The 23,024-nt window shown below is 51.5% G+C and overlaps 1 protein-coding gene across 2 annotated transcripts in view; it reads right to left on the reverse strand.

Moving 5' to 3' along the window:
* Positions 1-16,080: 16,080 nt before the first annotated feature.
* The window catches only part of ZBTB7C (zinc finger and BTB domain containing 7C), a 268,512-nt gene continuing 261,568 nt past the window's right edge, over positions 16,081-23,024 (reverse strand). For both annotated transcript variants that reach the window (XM_012642652.1, XM_012642653.1), the window contains one exon: positions 16,081-16,810. In XM_012642652.1, the coding sequence (XP_012498106.1) occupies positions 16,159-16,810 (652 nt within the window). In that variant the 3' untranslated portion in view covers positions 16,081-16,158. The remainder of the gene's footprint in view (positions 16,811-23,024) is intronic.

Genomic DNA, 23,024 nt, shown 5'->3' on the forward strand with positions numbered 1-23,024 from the left:
ATGGTCCTCAAACTCACACTGGGCAATTTATAAATGTAGAGCACTTCGGAGTTTATAAAAGTGCTCTGGAGCATTTAACTCTCATGCTAATTTCAGCTCACATTAGAGGCCCAAAGAATTGGGTGTCTGAGTGATCTCCTTCATCTGCTATATCCATGATTGCTCTCATTTTTTGGTGAGGAAAATGAGGTTCAGGGGTTACCCAGCTATGAGACACAGGCCTGGCCTTGCCACCCGGACGTTCTGAGGCCAAGCTGAGGTCTGCTCAATTAAGTCATGATGCCAACATACACATTATAGGTCTAATACAGGGGTAAGTGATCTAAGGCACTTGCTGCTTGTTTTTATAAATAAAGTTTTATTGGAACACAGCCACGCGCATTCAAAGATCACAGACTATGGTCTGTAGCTGCTTTTACCATAAGGGCAAGCGTTGACTAGTTGCAACAGAAGCTGTATGGTCTGCAGAGCCTATGATATTTCTTATCTGGCCCCTTACAGAAAACATTTGTCCTGGTCTAGAATATATAAATCAACACAGAGTTCCTCAAGAAAGTAGGTCATTAGGCCTGATGTCTAAGAGTCCACAGCAATAATGCAAATGGCCACAACACCTGTGTTTAATCAACTGTTAATCATGCTCTGCAGGTGGCTCATCCAAAGCTTGCAAGTTACAGCCTCGGCAGGGCCTTAGCAGGTATTGAGGCCTGGGTAGTAACTTCGAGGAAATCACCACCAGAGGAAGACGGTTGTATCTGTAGCTAGAAGCTAGGGAGTAAGGGTGGGAGGCAGGTTTGAGGGGGAACTGCCCTAGGCTCTTGGCCTCCTGTACAGGAGGGAGATGGTCTACAAGGCCATCTTGCAGGGTGTCAGTTTCTGGGGAAAAGGTGGGTGCTCCCAGGAGGTTCTCTGTACTTCTCCTTCTTGGGACTGGCCTTGGGAAGTGGAAGGGGACCTGCTGTGGCCCCCACTGGGAAGTGGGCAGAGGTGAACGGGCCCAGGGAGCTGAGCAGACAGGCTGTGTCTCGAAGGCAGAGCGTCTAGATTCAGGAGGGTCTGCATCTGTTTCCTCTCCCTTACCCCAGACCCTCTGGTCAGAGCCCAGCAAGAGGGTTCTGGGGAGGGGGATCTTATGCCCAGCTTGGCCAGAGCACACAAGCACCCATGGCCTGTCCTCACCAGGGTCTTCTCCTCCTGTTGCCAACTCGGGCAGCTCTGGGTTTTGTTTTATTTGGGAAAGTGGCATTTCCTCCTCCTGCCGGTAAGGAAAGTGGCACTGAGCAAGGGTAGCCTGAGGACAGGAGATGGTAGAAACCAAGGGATCCCTGAGCAGTGTGAGGGGGTAGTGGGGGTCCTGGACAGGGGAGCCCCCTTTCTCTGGAGTCATCTCCCGGTTGACTGCATGCACACGAGCCTCGGGGCTGGAACCTCCCCCACCCGGTGCTTCTCTGCCTCTCCGAGAGTGGGACGTCTGGGGCCATCACCCTTTGGGCTCTCCCCCAGCACGGCTGTGCCGGACCTCGTCGAAGGAACCGAAGCTCCGGCTTTTAGCTATGTGCTCTTCCCTCCCTCCCTCAAACTCGGATGTCTGCTCGCTCAGCGATTAGATCAGTGCTTTTGGGGTGGCTAACCTGTGTCACAGCGCTCCTCCCCTCCCTGCTTCCCTCCTCCCTGTTTGTCCCCCTCCGAGTATTCTCCAGCGGCATGTCTACAGGCACAGTTGGTTTTATTTGGGGCATCAGTCCTCCCGGGGGTCCGGATGTGCGGACCCCACCTCCCAGCCGGCCCCGCCCCGCCGCGGGCTTTGTTCCCCGCGCGGCGCAGTGCTCGCGGCGGCCACACGGGGGCGCTGGGGCTGGCGGCGGGGCAGGGAGCGCCTTCGGGCCCCGCCCTCCCCTCCCTCCCTTCCTTCCCCCTTCTCCCCCCTCCTCCCCTCCTTCCCTCCTTCCCTCCTCCTCCTCCCCTCTCGGCGCTGACTGGGCTTCGGGGGCCCTTTCTGAGCCTCCCCGCCGCCGGCACCCCGCCTGCCAGCCCGGCTTGCTCGTCCCTCCGCTCCCGCTGCTTCCTCTGTTCCAGGGGTCGGCGCCAGGACCCCTCCGCATCGCCCGTCCGTCTACACTCGCGCGCCAGTGGTTCGTCTTCTCCCAGGGGAGATTTCTCGCCAGCTCGTGGGCTCCCAAGTCTCACTCTACGCAAGACAAGGAATACCTGCTTTCCTCTTGCTGTTCATCTATAAATTCAGACGCATAGTAGGCGCTCAATAAATATCTGTGAATGACTGAGTGAAATGTTAGGCACTCATACATTCTTTATCACACCAATTTTTTTAACTATATTTTTTCGAGCAGTTTTATGCTCACAGTAAAATTGAGTGGAAAGTGGAGAGAGTTCCCATATCCCCCTCAACCCCACCCCTGTCCCTACACAGAACAATCCCGCACTCTGCCATCCAGCACTGTGGGGTGCATTTGTCCCAATCACTTACACATCATCGCCCAAAGGCCACAGTCTACATTAGGGGTCATTATTGGTGTCGCACATTCCATGGGATTTGACAAGCGAATAATGTCATGTATCCACCATTATAGGACCATACTGCGTAGCTTCACTGCCGCCAAATCCTCTGTGCTCGGACTATTCGGACTATTCGCTCCTCCCGCGCCCAACCCCTGGCAACCATTGATGCTTTTACTGTCTGCATAGTTTTATGGAATTGTGCCTAATTTTCACAACCATCCAAGAGGTAGGGACTATTCCCCTTTTACCTTTGAAGAAACAGGCTCAGGGACATTGCCAGGGCCATAAGAGGGCCACTAAATTCCGTGTTTCCTGCGTCCCTGGCCTGGGATACACCCCTGAACAGTGAGGGCAGTAATGGCCTCACCACAGAGCACGAGGAAGCCCAGGCACCACCGCACTGCCTCACCTCGGCCGGCAAACAGGCTCCCTTCCCCGGGGACCCCACTGGGGAGCCACACTGTCCTACCTGGACGCTTCTGCAGGCAGGAAGTGAGGAAGGTGTGGCAGTTGCTGTTGCAGGCTTTGCTGTTTGTGTCGGCTGGCAGGCCTGCCCTGACGTCAATGGGCCCGCACAGAAGTCCAGATGGAGCCCCTGGCGTGGGTCTGCCCCTTCTTCTCCCCACCCCAGCTCTGAGCACACTGTGAGGGACTTCCAGAGCACGAATGACACCCAGCCTGCAGTCCAAGCTCCATCCCCACCCAGAGCCAGATGCCCCCAGGCTGCTCCTCATGCCTAGGAGTGGGCACACTGGGGACCAGCTGCCCTGCAGGAAGAGGGACATGCAAAAGCCCTACAGGTGGGTTCTGAGCCCTTTGGGCAGGGTCCCAGGTACCCAGGGCATGATCTAGAAGGGAAGGCATGAGCTCCAGGCGGGCATGTCCCTTAACCTTGTACTAGGGTTACCAGATTTAGTAAATTAAAACTCATGACATCCAGTTAAGCAACAAATAATATTTTAGTGGAACTGTGTCCCAAATGCATACTTACACCCCCTAAATTATCTGTTGCTTATGTGAAATTCAAATTTAATTGGGCATTTTGCATTTTATCTGCTAACCCTCCCCAGTAGACTCCTGACCCCTGGCGAGAGACACAGCTGGAGGAGGGCCCCAGTGGGACCCTTTAAAGCATGGGGATTGGGTGCCCTGAGCTAGGGCTGTCCTGGCTGCAGGTTTCAATATTCTGTGGTTGCAGCAGAGTCCCAGCTTCCAGGGGTGCCGGGGACAAGGTCCTTGCCAACGGTTAGCTCCGCCCAGTAGGAGACCAGTGTAGTTTGACAATAAACTTTGCCATCAAAGTTTATCTATGATTCCATTGGGATCAGTTTCTTCTCCCTTTAGTATTTCCTTAGTGTGGTTCTATTGGTGACAAATTCTCTGTGATTTTGGTATCTAAAAATGAATTTATCTCAGCTTTATTTTTGGAAGATATTTTACTGAGTATAGAATTAATAAGTTGGTTGTTATGTTCTTACTACATTAAGAAAATATTAGTTCATTGACTTCTGGCTACTATGTTTCTGTTGAGAAGTCAGCTGTCTGTCTTTTTTTTTTTTTTTGAGACAGAGTCTCACTGTGTTGCCCGGGCTAGAGTGCCGTGGCGTCATCCTAGCTCACAGCAACCTCAAACTCCTGGGCTCAAGTGATCCTCCTGCCTCAGCCTCCCGAGTAGCTGGGACTACAAGCATGCGCCACCATGCCCGGCTAGTTTTTTCTATTTTAGTAGAGATGGGGGTCTCGCTCTTGCTCAGGCTGGTTTCAAACTCCTGAGCTCAAACAATCCACCCGCCTCGGCCTCCCAAAGAGCTAGGATTACAGGCGTGAGCCACCGCGCCCGGCCGAGCTGTCTGTCTTATGGTTGCTTCTTTTCAGATATGTCTTTTTTCCTCTGGACATTTTTAGGATTTTGTCTTTGGTTTGCAGCAGTTTTACTCTGATGTGCCTAGGTATGTGTATGTGTATGTATTCATTATCCCTCTTGGGTACCCAGAGCTGATTGAATCTGTAGCATGATTTCTCTAATCAGTTTTGTACAATTCTCAATGATTATCTCTTAAAATTTACTTCTGATCTATTCTTTTTCTCTTCTGCTGGGGCATTAGTTACATGTGTGTTGAATCTTTTCATCACATACTTTTCGCCTCTTCTGCTGTTTTCTGTATGTTCTATCCTTTGGATTCTGTCCTGCAGTCAGAAACTTTCTTCTATCTTCCCATTCACTAATCCTCTTTCCGGCTGAATGTAATCTGTTGTTAAACCCATCCATTGGATGCTTAATTTCATATATTGTAGTTTTAGTTACAAATTTAACATTTAGTTCTTTTTAAAAATAATTTCCAGTTTCTGCCAAAATTCTCTACCCTGTTATTTAATTCCATGGACATTTCAATTTTGATTTTTTTTAAAGTCTGTTTCTAGTAAATTCCAAATTTGGATATTTTGTGAGTTTATTTCTTTTCCTATTTTCATTTTTTATTTTTTTAAACGAATTTTACTGTGTATATTTGAGGTTGACAGCATGATGTTATGGGAAAATGACAGTAAAATGATTACTATAGTGAAGGAAATTAACATATCTATCATCTCACATAGTTACTGTGAGTTTGTTTGTATTGTTTGTTTTTTCTCTTGGTTTTTGGTCAGGTCTTGTCTTCTTGCAAGCCTTGTTGTGTTTGGGGCTATCCTATAAGAAAAATAGTAGAAATCAATTTGAAGTCCTGAGCAATGTTATCTTCCTTCAGAGAGGATTTGCTTTTACCTTGTGCAGGACTGAGGCTAAGGGCAATTCACCCTAATTCGTTCAGGATTCAATGTAATTTTCGTCATTGAGAGTATTGGTCTATTTTCTGTTCACTCATACTGCTAGCATGTAGCCCTTTTGTATTTCAACCAAAAGCCTGGGGTTTTTGCCAAGAGCCATCCCTTTAAGTGTTCTCTAAACTCCAATTGTATGTCCCCAGCCTCTTGAGACGTTGAGAGGCTCCACTGAGCTTCTGTCTCTTGGCAGATTACCGGGGGGAATTTGCCCCAAATTCCTGGCTCACCTTCCAATGCATCAGTCAAAGATGCAAGTGGTCCTAAATTTCTGACTCACCTTTTTTCTCTTACTTCTGGACTATTCCCCACAAATTCTTTCTGCCTCGGTTGCTTTCTGATGCCTTGAAACAGTTTTGTTTTTTAAAAATATATTTCCAGAACTTCTAAATGATCGCAGTGGAAGGGTTGGTCCAATACCAACCCTAGCCAGCCATTGGTGGAAGTGGAATCCTCAGCCCCATTATATTTAACTGATCCAAAATGGGTCAAAGACTGGGGACATACAAAGGCAAATGTTTAATGAAATTCTACATAAGGAAAGATCCCTGATGGATTCTTAGGCATCGTGGGTACTAAACACCGACTCAGTCGTGAGTCTTGCTTTTCTTAGCTGTTGAAGTGTACAGACCCACCCGGCAGGTTGACTGGTTGCTTTTTGGTCCCTTCACTCAGGGGTGGCTGGATTATCTTGCTGTTCCTTATCTCTGTCCCTTGCCACTGCCACCACACTCACACTTTTAGCGTGGTCCTTCCCTCCTAGTCCTGCTCCCAGGTGGCGTGGAGGGCCACGCGCCGGGATGCAGGTTTGCAGTATCTGCCACTTGCAGCTGCCGTGAGGACCAGTCTCAGAGCATGGCGGGGAGCGTCAGAGCACTGTGGCCTTGGATTGGTTTTAAAAATACTCATGAGGGAAGCTTTCTGGTCACTACTGCAATAAAGGTCTTGGCATTTTATATACAGTTCTATGTGTGGTTTGTGAGCATGCTTTCATGGCTAAGGATTCTGTTTGTGGACCTGGTGGAGAGTGGTCCTGAGAGGAATTACTGGGTCCCTGTCTAGGCTCCCTCCCCAGACCTATCGCCCTCTTGCTGCCCAGTCGTTCTCCTCGGCAGCTGTGTCTCCACAGCACCCTCAGGGCTTCCAGGACGCTGGCGTCCCTTCATAAATCAAGGTACGACACGGCCTCCGGTCACGGACATTTAATATATCTTCAGGCAAAACTTGGAACCAGACACATCTATCTACTTGGGCCCCTCACGTGTTCACTTCAAAGGCACTTTCCATCAGATTCCACTCCCACCCCCATCTCCCCTCTTTACCACCCCCCACAGGAGGACGTTGCGGGTAGAGAGAGGACGGTCACCCCAGAGAAAACTGAGTATCTGGTGTCCGGACATTCCTGGCCAGATCCTATTCTGTATATAGATGTCAGACGGGCGTGTCTACACACGTCTTCTATTTAACATAGAGAATAAAGAGAAAAATGAAGTGTGAGCAGAAAGCCCGCAAACTTCTTCTGTGCTTGCAATTAAGGCATGACCCATGAAAGTGAACGCTTGTTACACAGATCACCACATACGCAACTTCGAGCCGCAGTGACAATGACTCAGGCATGTGCCTGTGCGTGCGTGCGTGTGTGTGTGTGTGTGTGTGTGTGTGTGTGTGTGTGTGTATGTGCCTGTGAGAGAAAAGAATATTTAGCCAGCTCCCCCATACAGGAAAGACAAAAGTGGAAACAAATCTGTGTGGTGTTTGGTAATATGGCTTGAATGGCATTTCCAGTGGGTTATTTCGGTCCTGGAGTGGAGCCATTCTCAACAATATTTACATCAACCAACCTTGGATTATGCACATCCCGACGGCTGGGCAACTTTGGTTCTGGAAAGAGATGAGGATGGCCTGTGGCTGGGAAATTAGGTTCTGGAAAGATCTGGAAAGAGGATGGCTTTTGGTTGGGAAATTCGGCCTCTTTCAAACCCTCCTCGGAGCAGAAGCATGACATCTTGCGGGGCGAGAGTGGAGAAAAATCTTGGGGGTCGTCCTTCCCACCTCGTCATTTTCCAGATGCTAAAGTGCAGGTTTCGAGAGTCGAGGTGACTTCCTCGAGGCTGCACAGAGAATCGTGGCAGGGGAAGGCTTGCAAACCAGCCTCCTAATTCCTGGTAACGCCATCAGGCTACCTTTGGCAGCGGTCAACAAGGATTGAAAATAATAGATGATAAAGGAAATTTTCAAAATCCCCAAATCATAAATAAGAAACTTTGAAATATAAAACTCTAGTTTTCTATGTAAAACTCTTTGAAATATGTAAAAATATAAAAGGGTTAGACCCTGTTATTGGCATCAGAAGCAATCCTCCCATCTCAGCCTCCCAGGGTGGGATTACAGGGAGGCTTTTCTTATACCTGAACATGAACCTGAAAAATTATTGAATCCTCTAGAAATGTAGAGAATTGGGAGACCCAGCAGAGTGAGGGGAAGTGACAGGGGGACATGAAGCACCCTGGCAAGGCTGGCTCCTTCGATAAAGTGCCAGCAACTTCCTATGATGTCAAAATGCAAGTACAGTCTCCGCACCCCTGTACCCCCACTTCCAGCCAGACTTCAGCCCTCATGTCTTTCCTAAATAGAACTTATGGAACCACCACGGCTTGGGTCCCAGTCTCAGTCATTTCCTAACACTTGCAGGGCCTGGGCAAGAATACCAAAGAGGTCCATATATCGTATGTCTAAACTGTTAATTAAATTGTGTTTTGTCCTCCTACCTTGGCAAACATACCTTCAGAAAGACCTGGAAAGCCATGTTCTAGCTCCAATCTTCAGGCTCCTCCAAGTTCTGGGCCAGACAGTCCTGGTGGGGCAGAGCCAATCTATGACCGTTAGCCCGCAGCCGCCCGCTTCTCCCCACCGCTGGCTTCGTCAGGTATTAGGAGAGGTCTTACACATGAATAGCCCAGTCCACACATCCAAGCTCTTTCCATCATCTCAGCAAACAGCCACCCCTGGCTGTCCCTCAGCTTAGGGACGAGGACTCCGGCAGCAATCTGCCCTTGGAAAGCAGGACCTGGGGAAGGGGTCCACGCAGGTGTGCTGGAAGCAGGCTCCCTCATCCCCACCCGCCTTCCCTTCTCCCTTCCCTTCCTCCGTCCTTCCTTCTTCCCCTCCGTCCCTTTCTTTCTTCTTTCTTTTCCACTTTCAGAATAAAAGAAAAGCAAAAGGCAAAAAGGAAGGAAACATAAATAGGCACGATTGTTTTAAATGTTATTGATGGAGCAGAGAAGGAAGAAGAAAGGGCACCCACATGGATGAGCACCTACTAAGGGCAGGAAGGCCGCATATCCCCTTTGGACCCCACCAGGTCCCCCAGCTAGGTGTTGTCACCCCCTTTTTATGAATGAAGAAGAGGCTGACCCAGGATGCTGAGTACTACAGGGACTCTTAAGCACTGGGTCTGCCAGCGACCCCCAGGGCAGGGGGCTGGGCCTGAAAGCAGAGTGGGAGGGAGGGAGCCCCTCCCCTCCTCCCCCCCAATCCTTTCCAGGCACCAGGAGCTCTTGGTCCTGGAGGAGGAAGTAACACAGAGAGCCCCTGTGTCCCTGGGTGGCCGTATTGACACACTTCGCTTCCCTGTGTTCTTTCTCGCTACGCCAGCTCATCTTCCCCCAACTGCCAACCCCACAAAGGCCTACCTGCTTGGGACATTGTAGCCGTTAGGAAACGAAAATGCACTTTTGTGTTTCAGAGTGCGGCTCCTATAGGAGTGATGTTGAAACGGCAAAATAAAAAAACACATTTTAATTACAACACGCATCCTGACTCTGCTGCGCCCACTGAATAAGGAAACGCATTTGGGGGACGGAGGTTCAGCCAGGGGCTGACTGCTCAGCAAAGGCGGGAAGGTGTGGACTAAAGGAGGTCTGGGCTCGGATGTGATGAGAAAGTCACCATGGCTGTGCCTGCCGCTGGGGGAGGGGGCACCTAGACAGTCCACGCCGTGGTCCTGGCCGACTGGAGCTTACATTTGGGAAAGCAGTTCCGAGTGTGCCCCAGGCTTGGGGAGGGTGAAGCTGTGAAGGAATGTTTACTGAGACCTGCAGAGGGCTGAGGTGTCAGGAGGAGAACAGCCAGGGTGTGCTTTGTCTCAATAGACTTCTGTTCCCAGTGGCCTTGGCTCATTCTCACCCCCCCACTTCTGAGGGGACAGTGCGGCACTGTGGTCAGGGAGCCAGCAGCTCTGGGTTCTAGCCCTGGCTCTGCCACAGCTCACCTGGTGGCCTTATCCTCATCATTTTGCCTCCTCGAGCTTCAAGCCTCTCACCTGCAAAATACTGCATGGCTATGTGACATGTTTGAGGCCACCCAGCATTCACAGAACTCTTCTTCATGAAGATTCTTCTCAGGCCAGAAACCAAAACTTGCTTTCCCAGCCAGCTGCAGTTAGGTTGAGGCGTAGGCTTGGGCGCCTCCAACCGGATGCGCAGCGCTGGACTCCACGCTGCAGAGAACAAAGGAGGAAGCGCAGAATGGGGAATCCATGCTCCGGGGAGGACGATGGCAGAGAGTGGGCCACAGGGACAGAGTCTCAACGTCCAAAGCCTGAGCTGGGGGCTCTGTGCCTAGCGGCAGCAGCAAATCAGACCTCTACTGGAGGAATCTGATGCAGTGTGGTTTGGGGTTGTTCTCAACTTCTTGGTTTCCGGCGGATGTTCTGCCCCATGTCCATTTGGTGACTTGGTGCAAATTAGACCAGGGCACCCCTTCAAGACACTTTACTGCCATCTGCTGGAAAGTTATTATAATGCACAAATCTACTGTGTGACAAATCTACAAATCTGTCAAAGGTGTGAATGGCATCTCAAGTGTGGTGGTGGTGTGCAGTATGCAACCTGCACAACTGATCTTGGTGGCTCTGCAAGCCTGACTCTCTGGCCTTTGTGAAAATTCTGTAAGATAATGAATTTCTTTTAATAAATGCTTTTTCTACTTAAGCTACCTAGAGTGGGGTTCTGGTGTTTGACTAAGAACCCCAACTGAGACAAATAGGGGTGCTGATACGTGCCTTGTGGGGCTAAAACCAGATGATCGATGGATGTGAGAATCCTTGAGAAGACATGAAGCACCCATGTTACTCAGAGGGTTCGTGCTTAATTTATTAATTTTTTTTAGAGGAACACGGGAAAGGGGTTTGACTCAGTCTATCTTCCTTCCTTATTCTGGAAACCCATTCGTTTATTGTTTTGTTTTTGTTGTCAGGGTCAGAGTTCATGGTTAAAGAGAGGAACTGCAAGGATGAAAATGCCAGCGTGCGTCACAAATATCCCAGCAGGGAGACTTGCGGGGGAAATGGCTTTGCCGGGTCTTGTTCGCGCACTGCCGTGTCTCCTATTGTTACAAGGAGAGATGACATCAGCCCGTGCACCATTCATCTGATGACAGAGTGTGCTTGCATGTCTGGTTGGGATAAAGTGATCGGATTCCAGGTTTTCCCGGACAAATTTGAGATGTTTTGTCCTGATTTGTCAGATCCTTTCTGGGCCCAGATATTTTGGTTTACACCACGTGGGAGCTGCCACTCAAGGTCATGGCAGCCCCTGCCCCGGGTGTGGCAGGGAGGGAAGAGGAGCAGGATCTCCCCAGGGAATCCTCCTTCCATCAGTTTATGGAAACTCGTGTCTGACTCAGTCCTCAGCCTTCAAACTTGAGGGGAGGGAAAGCGGCTACTTGCTTGCCTCTGGCATTCCCGGTCCCCGCCGGAGCCAGGAAGCTGGGTGGGGCAGGGGAGAGATGGGTGGGAGCAGGTGACGACCCACTGGTGTGACTTCAAGGCCCCTCCGTGCTTGCTTGCTGCTGGAGACCTGACGTTGCTTTGCCAGGGGGGTGCAGGGGCTGCAAAGGCCAGGAGAGGGAGCCAGTGAGTCACATTCATGCTTGGGGACTCCAGTCAGGGCCCCTTCTCCAGGGCAGGTTTGGGCAGAGGGGAGGACAGAGAGGAAGGAAGGGCGCCCACCCGCTGAGGGGCAGGTGGGGTAGGAAGGGCACCAGAATTAGGGAAAAGGAGAACGCTGGGGGGTTTGGAAGTTGGGGGGTTGCTGGAGACAAACCTCCTCCATTCCAGGATTTGTCCTGGGGCGTCCCAGGTCCCTGGAGGGGCCTCTGTTCCTCGGCACATGTGTTGAGCTGCATTTCCCTCCGGTAGGGTCCCCTGTGCCCCCAGCTCTCTGCTTCTGGCTGAGGGACTGACTTTCAGACAAGGGGGCCTGTGGCAGCACTACCCTCCCTGTGAAGCCGGCGCCCTCAGGGACAAAGGCCCCAGGAGAGGGCTGTGCGTGTCTGCGAAGCGGATTGTCCTTCTCGGTGGGGCAGGTTCTGGGTCAGATAAAGGCGCAAGGTGAGAGTCTCACTTCCTGTTGGTGCACTGCTGTTTCCTTGTCACATGTTCAGGGGCTGGAAATAAGAGTCAGGGCCTTTTCTACGGAGTCCCATTTCCCTGGCCCTGCCGTGCTGTAGGTCACTGGTGGGGGAGAAGGGTCTGGAAGCTCCGGGCCACTGAGCTGAGCTTTGTGAACGTGCCTAAAGTCTGCTTTTTCACTTGCCGGCCCCTCTTGCTGGCACAGTCCATCTGTGGTCGTATGGGGATATACATTCACCTGTTCACAAATCAGATGGAAGGGGCCCATGGGACCGTCTGGAAAGCCCTCCTTCCCATGCGGAATCTCCTCTCCAGCATTCTTGAAAGGAAGTGTTGAACACCTCCAATGACTGAGAGCTCACCCCTCACAAGGGACCTCATTTCTCTTTAGGACACCTCCAGATGTTAGGGAGTTATCTTCCTCCGTTTCAGCTCCCAGGTGCCTCCTGGAATCTCTCTCCTATCGGTTCAAGTTGGCCACAGTTTTGGTAAAACCATTCCCCTACTCAATATACTTGCAGTCCCAAGGCCCGTTCCCATGTGTCCCTTAAGCCTTCTTCTGTAGGTGAAGGGGCACGTTTCTTTGGCCTGTCCTCCAGCCTCATCCTCCTCCTTCACTCCCACTCCCCCCACCGAAGCCTCCTTGGCTGTCCGTACCCCACCGCCCTTAGCACCTCGGGGCCCCAGGGAGTAGGCCACGTGCCGCAGGGCTGAAGAGGATTCCTGCCCGGCCCGGACCAGGAGATACTGTTCGCAGGAGGAGTTCAGGAGCACCCAGAGGGTCAGGGCCCACTGGGCCCAGTCTCCTACGCCTTCTGTCCTCACCTGCGTCTCTCAGTGAACACCGACCCCCAGAATGAGAACCAAGGGACCCTAGAACACCTAAGCAGACTGGAATTTTGAGTGTCTAACCTTGTGTGTCTTGCTCTGAGCTACGCTCAGCCTCAAGCCCTTGGCCGTGAGCGGGGCTGGGAGGGGGCTCTCCCAAAGCTGCAGGTAGCCAAGGAACACTCTGACTTCACAATAGGTTTCTGGGGAAAAGGCGAGCAATTTGACTGGCAGGTAGTTCAAGACAATATTTCTATGTATGTTGTGTAATAGAATGTGCAAGCGTGAAGTTCAAAGCCAAAGCAGGAGACGTCAAAGGAGTTTCACACTACAGGAAGGCTACTGCAGGCTATTTCTTTAGAGCTCCACCTGCAGTCCACCCCCTGGTTGCAGCCTCTGCTGAGGGGTGTTTGGGTGGCGAACTTGGAGACGCCCTGATACACTCAGTTTCCTTTATTACGAGAGGGAGCGAAGTGAGGACCAGAGCACTGAGAACACAGCCCGGGGGAGTCCTAATCTGAAACCCACATCGGTTCTTTTCTCTGTACCGAGAAATGCTGCATAGAAGAAGGCGCCTACTAGAGCAAGGAAGGGAATTGGACAAAGAAAGGGAGCTATGGGGTAACCCTGGGGTACCCAGAAAACGCAGTTCAAAGAACAGTTTTACTAAGAGTCTGTGCTGTGGCTTCTGAGTAGAGCTGAGCCCTTTGGATGAGACAGGTGTATTTCCTTACCTCTTTTAGGATCTACTGTCCTCTGGGAAGAGGCTCAGGCGAAGGAAGGGAGAGAAGCCCAACTCTAGCGCCAGGGCACAAGAGGGAGAAGGCCCGCCCCGCAGCCAGGCCAGCGGGCGCCCACTCTGCACGCCAGGCCGGGTAGCTGGCGGGAATGGCTGTGTTAAAAGTCAGCAACCCCGTGACACTGCCCGCTCACACGCCACAGGCACACACCTTGCACTCAGGCCCACAGATGCCCAAAGGGAGGCTGAAATGTAGGGGACTACAGGAGAACTGAGTTCTGTCCACACCGCCCGCGCGACGCCCACTGATAACTCGGATGGGAATTGGAAGGGAGCAATCAATCTTAACCAGGGAACCGGGAGTCAAGCCAGCATAGCTTGCTTTCACTTAAGACACTGTTCTTCAAATTATTAAATAAGGATCAAAGATTTGTGGTTTTGGTAAAGGTGTCTTTGACATTATTTTAGGTTTATGACACCCAATAGTCAAAACCTTAAGATTGGCTTGGCTTGTTGCTGTCCTGTGAACTTCCGGAAGTCATACGTCACAGAAGTGCAACTCTCAATATAATTTAATCAAGTCAATGAATACTGTTTAATAAATAGGCCAGAAAATTAGCTGAGAGTTTTTCTCGGCGGGATGCGGCGTGCAACCAAAGTTATGGAAGATTGTCCCTTGAATCACTAAGGCAAACTTTGTTGAGTGTCATTTTACATAGAGCAATCACATAAAAAAAGAGTTATAAATAGAAAAAAATTCCGAAGTTCTCCCACAGACAGACAGGGAAATCGAAACGTCAAAAAGGAAAAAAAAGAAGAAAAAAGAAAAAGAAACAAAATAAAAACACAACCACTCCTCCCCCCGCAACCCATTTGCTTCAAGTTCTTGATCATACAGTACTCAACATCTTTGGATATTTTACAATGTACAACTCCAAACTGCAGCAAGAAAAAACAAAAAGAACTAACCAGTCATCTGAAAAATTGAGTTTATAAGAAGTCATTACCTTTACAAAATAAAGACAAAAGCCCCAACACCACTGGATTCCAATTTGTTCATTTTTCCTTTTAAGTTTGGTTGAGCCCCAATCCCTCGGCCGATGGGGGGGACACGGGCATGTTGGCTGGTGGGTCCCAGAGGCAAGTGTCTGAAATGGAGACGGGAATCTGAGAGGTGGCTGCCCAGGCAGAGGACTTCCAAGGACCAGAGTGTCTAGAGCTGAAATGGCAGCTGGTGTCAGGAGGGTCTCTCCTGGGGAGCTGTGAGAGGGACAGAGTCTGTGCTCTTCCCTGGCCTTTTTGTTTTTTGTGTGTTTTTGCTCAGGAAAAAGCCAAGGCGACAGGAAGAGCTGAAGTCTCTTGTGCCCACAGTATAGGGACTGGGGACTCCAGCCCTGGGCCCTCTCTGCGGATGGACTCTCCTCCTCTCTGGGCTGCTGAGAAGCCAAAGCAAGCTCAGCACTGGAGGGAAGAGGAGGAAAGGGGAGGGGAGGGAAGGGGAGAGAAGGTCAGGAAGGCACCGGGCCAGCAGAGCTGTCTTCCTTGTCACGACCTGCTACAAACTCAAGAACCAGGAGAACGTGTGTCAGTCCTAACAGAGCCCTTTGAACCTCCCCACACTGAGCCCTTTAAGTCAAAATCGGGGAGCCACAGACGCCTGCTTCATCCCCAGAGTGGGGAGGAAGGAGCCGAGCGGTTTCAAGTGCAGCAGAGGGGGCAATTGCCAGCAATGCCAAGGCCTGGAGGAACCCGCAACTCGAAAAGCAAACATAAACTCTGGGAAGCCAGGCGTTTTTTTCGGTTTTCAGGAATCAGGTGAAGAGAGGCAGGCGCCAGGTGTTAAGAGGTGGCCCCCATCCCTTTGATGTTGGCCCCAGGCGTCCCAAGAGACTCTGTCCAGCCCTGGAGGGGGCGTGTGGAGATGGGGTCCAGATGTGAACAGGGACCTGCCCGGAAAGCAGGCAGCATGTGGCGTTCCCAGAGCTGCCTGTGCGCTATGGTCAAGCAATGACGCCCCCGACCTCCCATCACTCCTGTCTAGTTTGGCCACATTTCTCACCTATGCTAATATGCTGGAGGTGGACGTGATAACACTAAGTGTGATAACACTAAGTCCGGGAAGATAAACTGCGTCACCAGGGACTTTGGGAGTGTAAAGCTCTATCCTCTCCAGGGTTCTCTTTGGGAGGACAGGTATGTGTGTGTGGGTGGGGAGAGCGAACCTAAATTACCAGCCGCCTTCATAGCAAGGTGACATCCAGGTACAGAGGGCTGATCTGTCCAAGGTCACAGGACGGGTAAGGGAAAAAACGTTAGAAGGCTCCTGTCTCTGGGAGGCCTCCCTGCCAATAGGGTGTTTCTGTCTACGTGGCAGGTGGGCATTTCTCTGAAGGACTCTGGGACTGCTGGGGACTGGAAAACGTCCCCTCAGAGCAGTGCTGGCAGGGCCCACCCTCATCCCCGCTCCAGCCTGTTGGTCTCCAGGCTAAGCAACCCGCCTCCCAATAGCCCACACAGCTCCAAAGTGCTCCCTGGGGACTCAGCGTGTGGCCCTCCTCGGTGGCTTGGGCCCGTGCAAGTTTCTGTGGGAGAGGCAGAGAGACAGCCAGGGAGAGGGGGGCCCGGGGCTCCAGGCCCTTCGGGAGGAGACGCCCGTCTCAGACACCAGCAAAAAGGGAGGCAGCTGCCTGAGAAGGCCCAAAAAATGCCCTTGCTGCTGATATATATATATTTTTCATTTTCCCTTTGTGTTTTTAAAACAAAAAGTTCAGACCCGCCAGGTGGGGCAGAGTGGGCCTGGTGGAAGAGAAGACAGGGCTGGGGGCTGGGGTCGGCCAGGACCAGCCTAGTTGTTGGCTTCAGACATGGAGGCCACGTGGTTGAGGCCGGCGAGCCCGGGGAGGCCGGCCAGGCCCGCGGCCCACGGGTCGGGCAGCGGGAAGTAGGGCCGCGCCGCGGCCACGTTCTCGGCCAGCGCGAAGGCCAGGAGGCCCCCCGCGTTCCTCTCGGCCTCCAGCTGGGCGCGCCCGAACAGCTTCATCTGCGTCTCCTCGAACTGCCGCTCGAGCTCCTGCAGGCTCAGGGCGCCCTTGGGCGCCGCCAGGAAGTGCTTGGCGGGGCTGGGGCCTGGGAGGCACACGGTGGCGCCGCCCAGGTGGCCGCCCACCTCGCCCAGCGCGGGCGGCATCACGAAGGCCGCCTTCTCCGGGGCCGGGCCGCCGGGCCCAAAGAGCAGGCTGGCGGCCCTCCAGGCGGCGGGCTTGCGGCCGCGCCGGGGCCGCGCCATGCGGCAGCTCTGGCGCTTGATGTGGCGGTGCAGGTGGTCGGAGCGCGTGAAGCTCTTGTAGCAGAACTCGCACTGGTAGGGCCGCACGCCCGTGTGGATGCGCATGTGGTTCTTGAGGTCGTAGTTGTGCACGAACTTGGCGTTGCAGTGAATGCACAGGTAGGGCCGCTCCCCCGTGTGCTTCCGCATGTGGATCTTCAGCTTGTCCTGCCTGCAATGCAGAGCCTGGGAGTCAGTCCTAAACCTCCGCTCCCCTTTCCTCCAGAACCTGCTGAGGCTCCCTGGTGCCGTGGAGTCAAACCCCGCAAATGGGGCTCGTGCTAGGATCTCCCTTCAACTGTTGTCCCACCCCAAACAGGTATGTCTACTCACCTGGATTAGAGAGATAGGGAAGGAGCAGTGTCCTGAAAGGCCTCCCCCTGCCCCCCCAAACCTCTTTTCACACTCAAGCTCGGAGCCCCACTCTTTATCAGGGGCTTATCTCACATACTGGAATATGAACTTGCTGGGAAGATACTTCTCCCGAAGTCAGCATTCTGGCCTTAGTTCTCTGACGGTGCAGCAACCTTTTCTGATACTGGATTGCATTTTTATCTCACACCCGCTCTCTCCAGACAACAGTCTCCCTTCTGGGTTCATCCTTGTGCTTTTGCCCAAAGCCCCTGATCCCATCCCAGCCTCTGGGCTGTTCAGATCTGTCTGTCCTTGGCACTAAGCTGGGAGGCTACAGAAACCCGGGCACACCTTGTTCAGGTCTCCTGCGTGGTGGTTTCTTATCCTAAGCCCTGGGCTCTCCTCTTTGTCTGCACTATTTCAGGGTTTACAAAAGAGCCAGGTGCAACAAGAATGCAGCCTAATCTACGGCAGTACTTTTCAGGGTTTAAGTGGTATTACCAGAGGTAAGGTATGCTGTAGGGTGGGGCTCCTATCGGGGGTCTGGGAGCCCCTGCTCCAGCTGCAGACCCACCACTAAATTGCTGAGTGGCCTTAGGCAACTTACTTAACCTCTCTGTGCAGAGCTGAACCTAGCAGGGGTGGGAAACCTGCAGCCTCAAGGCCACATGTGGCCCTCCAGATCCCCAAGTTCGGCCCCTTGACTAAATCCAAATTTCACAGAACACTTCCCATTGGCCAGGGCTTGGGGAGAATCTGGGTTTGTGTGAGCTGGAGTTAACACACCTCCTGGTGGTCTTGAAAAGAAAACTGACCTCAGGGGTTGTTTTCCTAAAGACTGAGCACTGGGAAATATGCACTGCTGAAGTACAGGCAGCCAGGCTGCAAGGATTACTCTCAAGATCATTCTGCAGCCTTCTCCAGCGGGGCCAGGCAGGCCAGGAAGCTCTGTGTCTAGCTCCCGCCTCCTCCCCGCAGGTGTGGTTTGGGTGGAGCATCTGCATATAATTTCAGGCTTTGAGGTCGGAGCAGATGTGGAGCCCAGGTGTCCTCCCTAAAAATGGCCAGACTTAAACCATCACACCTGGACAGCAGATGCAGGTCCTGGGCTCCTGGTATCCCCTGGCCACTAGAGGTCTCACGGGCTCTCATTTTCAAAACAGTTCCCCAGGGGCGGGGCAGGAAAGAAAAGGACATTTCCATGAACACTGGCTGGCACCAGCGGAGGAGAATCAGAGAAGACAGATCCAGTCTTCCTACCTATGCTCACAGCAGGGCTGGAGGGACCCTGGGAAGGAGAGATGGAGGGGTGTGGGTGGACAGGGAGGAGGAAAGGGGGTGCTGTTGCCCAAAATTGGCTGCTCCTCCTCAACCAGACCTTCCTCCCTGCCACATCCCCCTGCTCCTGCCTCTTCTACACCCCTACCAGCCACCCCCAGGCTACACAGTACCCCGCTGTGATACCCACTCCCCACCAGCACTGCCATGGTGTCTGTAACCCAGATTTCACCCAGAGGATTGGATTTTTGAGCAGGAAAGGGCCTTAGCATCCAGGCTAGTGGGTCCCAAACTTGAGCATGCATCAGAGCCAATGTCAGGACTTGATAAAACAGCATTGGGCCCTATTTCCAGAGGTTCTGATATAGTAGGTCTGGAGTATCAGGAGGGGGGCAAAGAATTTGCATTTCTAACAAGTTGCCAGATGCTGTGGATGGTCCATGGACCACATGTTGAGAACCAATGGCTTAGGCACATCCTTCACTCTGCAGGTGGACAGACTGAGGCCCAGACAGGGGAACTTGCCAAGATCACCCAGAGGGAATGGCAGAGCTGGGACCCTGGGAGCCAAGGCCTCCTTCTCCCCGCTGCACTGTGACCTGTGTGAAAACGTAAGGGGGCATGCATAGTGCCATCTCTAACCCTACAGTGATTTGTCCAGGCTCTGATGGAAACACAAATGCTAGGTGGTCAGTGAGGCTGCCCCACCAGGGCCTGGCAGAGGGCTTAGCTCAGCATCAGCTGGGTAGGGCTTTAAACATGTTATCTTATTTAATCCTCACCACAACCTTAGGAGGTAGATTTTCCAAAAAAATTTAAAAAATAATTTAAAATAATATTAATTAAATAATTAAAATAATATTAATTAAAAATAATTCTGTGCTTCATATGGAACCAAAAAAGACCCCAAATAGCCAAAGCAATCTTAAGCAAAGATAACGAACCGGGAGGCATCACTTTATCAGACTTCAAGCTATACCACAAGGTTATAGTAACCAAAACAGCATGGTATTGGCACAAGAACAGAGACATAGACTAATGGATCAGAACAGAGAACCCAGATATAAAACCATCCTCATATTGCCATCTGATCTTTGACAAAGCAGACAAAAACACACTGGGGAAAAGAATCCCTATTTAATAAATTGGGAAATTGGAAAGCTACACGTAGAAGACTGAAACAGGATCCACACCTCTCACCTCTCACAAAAACTAATTCATGATGGATAACAGACTTAAATTTAAGGCATGAAACTATAAGAATTCTAGAAGAAGAAGTTGGAAAAACTCTCATAGATGTCGGCCTAGGAAAAGAATTTATGAAGAAGACCCCAAAGGCAATCACAGCAACAACAAAAATAAATAAGTGGGACCTGATTAAATTAAAAAGCTTCCACGCCACCAAGGAAACAATCAATAGAGCAAACAGACAACCTACAGAATGGGAGAAAATATTTGCATGCTATGCATCTGATAAAGGGCTAATAACCAGAATCTATAACAAACTCAAGCAAATCAGCAAGAAGACATCAAACAACCTCATTAAAAAGTGGGCAAAAGACATGAACAGAAGTTTTTCAAAAGAAGATAAACTAATGGCCAATAAACATGAAAAAATGCTCAACATCTCTAATTATCAGGGAAATGGAAATAAAAACCACAATGAGATATCACCTAACTCCAGTGAGAATGGCTTTTATCAAAAAGTCCCAAAAGAACAGATGCTGGTGCTGATGCAGAGAGAAAGGAACACTTATCCACTGTTGGTGGGACTGCAAACTAGTTCAGCCTCTATGGAAAGCAGTATGGAGGTACCTCAAAGAACTGAGGTAGACCTACCATTTGATCCAGGAATCTCACTACTGGGTATTTACACAAAGGAAAAAAAGACATTTGCATTTGAATATTTATAGCAGCACAATTCACAATCGCAAAGATGTGGGAACAACCCAAGTGCCCATCAATACATGAGTGGATAATAAAATGTGGTATATGTATACCATGGAGTACTACTCAGCCATAAAAAAAATGGTAAACTAATACATTTTGTAACAACCTGGATGGAGCTAGAGACCATCCCCCTAAGTATTTCAGGAATGGAACAACAAACACCACATGTACTCACTATTAAATTGGAACTAAATGATCAACAGTCGTGTGTACATATGATAGTAAAATTCAATGGAAATCATGCAGATGGGAGAGAGAGGAGGGGATGGGGAAATTCACACCTAACGGGTACAATGCACACTATCTGGGTGATGGACACGCTTATAACTCTGGCTCAAACTGTACAAAAGTAATTCATGTAACCAAAACGTTTGTACCCCAATAATATTCTGAAATTTTAAAAAGTCACTATTACACATAATTAGTAGCATTGACCCTTAGGGTCGGGTCACTCTCAAACAACGGACAATGCAAATGGTTAGTCTTCAAATGCCAAGAGCCTACTATAAATATCCACAACTTCTCCCAAACTTTTCATTAGGGCATCTAAAATAAATCTCATTTCAGTGGCAATCGGCTCAAGAGCATAAGTGCTGAGAAGATGTCTACAATGTCCTTCGAATTGAGCACTTGCCACGGGCAGGGGAATACACTATTTCAGTGGCCCTGGAAGGTCACCATTCAGAAGCAAGGTATGGTGCAGGGGTAGGCCCCCTCCGGGAGTCTGGGAGGCCCTGCTCCAGCTGCAAACCCACCAGCAACTTGCTGGTGACCTTAGGCAACTTACTTAAACTCTCTGTGCAGAGCCGAACCCAGGGCCGGACATTAATTCCCATTGTCCAGGGTTGATGGGCTTGGGTGAGCGTCAACACACTTGATGTGATTTCCTCACTTGGACAGATGAAGAAAGGAGGCCCCCAGAAGTCAAGAGCTTCCCAGAGGTGACCAGCCAGTGAGGGGCAGAGGATGCCTGGCTGGCTACCTGGGCGTGATTTGCTCGCAAGCTGTTCTGGGGATGAGAAAGGGTGCATTTTCACGTCAAAGACTCCCATGCCTGCGACCTATAAGGGCTGTCTCAAAAAGTGCAGACCAGAACGATCAAAGGAGGGCACTTGTAGCCAACTTTCTGCCTCTGTGGTCAGAAGACTGGGCATGCCAATGCGAGGAACTCGGCCCTGGGCAGGGCTCTTCATGGGAGCAGGGGCAAGCGGCGGGGAGGGCGGGCAAAGCTCATGATAAGCTAGTCCTGGAAAAAACTTTAGGATCATCTAGTTGACTGGCAGTACTTGACCACATTCTGATTCATAGTCCGAGTCAGGGGCCCAGCAACCTGCACCATTAGGACCTTGAAAACACTGATCTAAACCAGTTTTCCCATGTTCAAGATAAGGAACACAAGGACCAGAGAGGGAATGACGTTCTAGGGCCACACGGCCTCCTTTTCAAGTAACGAAAGACATATGGCTGTTATGACATGTGCGCTGGTGGAGCTGGGCCTGGTGCCAGGCATGCTCCAAGAACTGGACCAGGTCCCTTCACTGCCCTGGGCCACAGTTTCCGGATCTCTAAAATGGGTGCTGGGCTGCACCATGTTGACCCCTGGTGCTCCCTGAGTGTTTGCATCTGGGTGGTGGGCTGTTGCCGAATCTCTTTCTGGAGTCTGTTCCGCTGGTTGGCTTCACTTGTGACAGCTCTGTACACTTGCTTCTTCCCAAATTTAGTCTGCGTGTGGAAACAGCATGAGTTTGGGTGGAATATGTTCCAGCCTGTATCTTAGTTACGTCCCTTCAGGAATGGAGGTCTGGGGTCCCACTTAAAGTCTCCTGAGGCTCTCTGTCTAGTGGCCACATGCTCACTTACCCCTGAGCATGACTTTCGAGGCTTGTTTACAAGCTCCCTCCTTGACTCTGCCAGCCTCCTGCCTGCCCCACATGGATCACGCCAGTCCCTTCGCAGGCCACGCTTGGGCCCACTTTGCATCTCTGAACGCCCCCCGGCATGCACTGGACGGCCAGGCGCCCAGCACAGAACTGCCACGTTGTAGGGTGAATGCCCAGTAAGCCCTGGCTACTTCCCCTTCTGTGCGTGTCTCTAGTGTTTGGACACCGATGCTCCATCCTTGGGGCCCTCCCAGGAGGCCAAGCCCAGAGCCAGGGTGCCCCTTCCTTCCTGGCCCTACTGCCCCCCCACGCCTGCCTCTTTTATCTCCCATTTCTCCCTTGCAAACTGCCCCGCCAAAAATGTCTTCTGCTCAAATCCCATCCCCCTCATCCTTCGAGATCAAACTCAAAGGAGGTCTTCCACAAACCCTGCCCACCGCAGCCTCGTGCTGTGACCCAGGGCCCTGACGTTCCAGAACCCCACCCCTTGAGGCAGGTCACCTGCGGCACAAGGAGGGGCAACAGAAGATGGTGTGTCGGCAGCACCTTCGCCTGCCCCCAGTGGCCCCATGTGTGGCAGCACTGCCCTCCCAACAGGCCGAGAGCTACATCTGCATTGTCTGTGGCCCCTGCTTGGACTATACAGGTGCTCCTGGTGGATGGGAGCGCTTGTTCAGGGGCCACCTTTGCAAGGGCCGCCTTCCTTGTACTTCCAGGACAAGGGCCATTTCCCTTAGTTGCCCCTCATGCATGCAGAGCCACTCCCACGCCCAGCTCCTAGAGCCCTGCCTCGTCAGGAGCGTAGACAGCAAGACGATACGGCACATTCATGAGCAGGGAAGCAGCGATCCCCAGCTGATGAGAAAAGGAACCCAGACTCACGGACATCCCTCCCGATTCTGATCCTCAGCATGGACCAGGCGT

This window comes from Propithecus coquereli, unplaced genomic scaffold (assembly GCF_000956105.1).
Source record: "Propithecus coquereli isolate 6110/MARCELLA unplaced genomic scaffold, Pcoq_1.0 Scaffold181, whole genome shotgun sequence".
Lineage (NCBI taxonomy): Eukaryota > Metazoa > Chordata > Mammalia > Primates > Indriidae > Propithecus > Propithecus coquereli.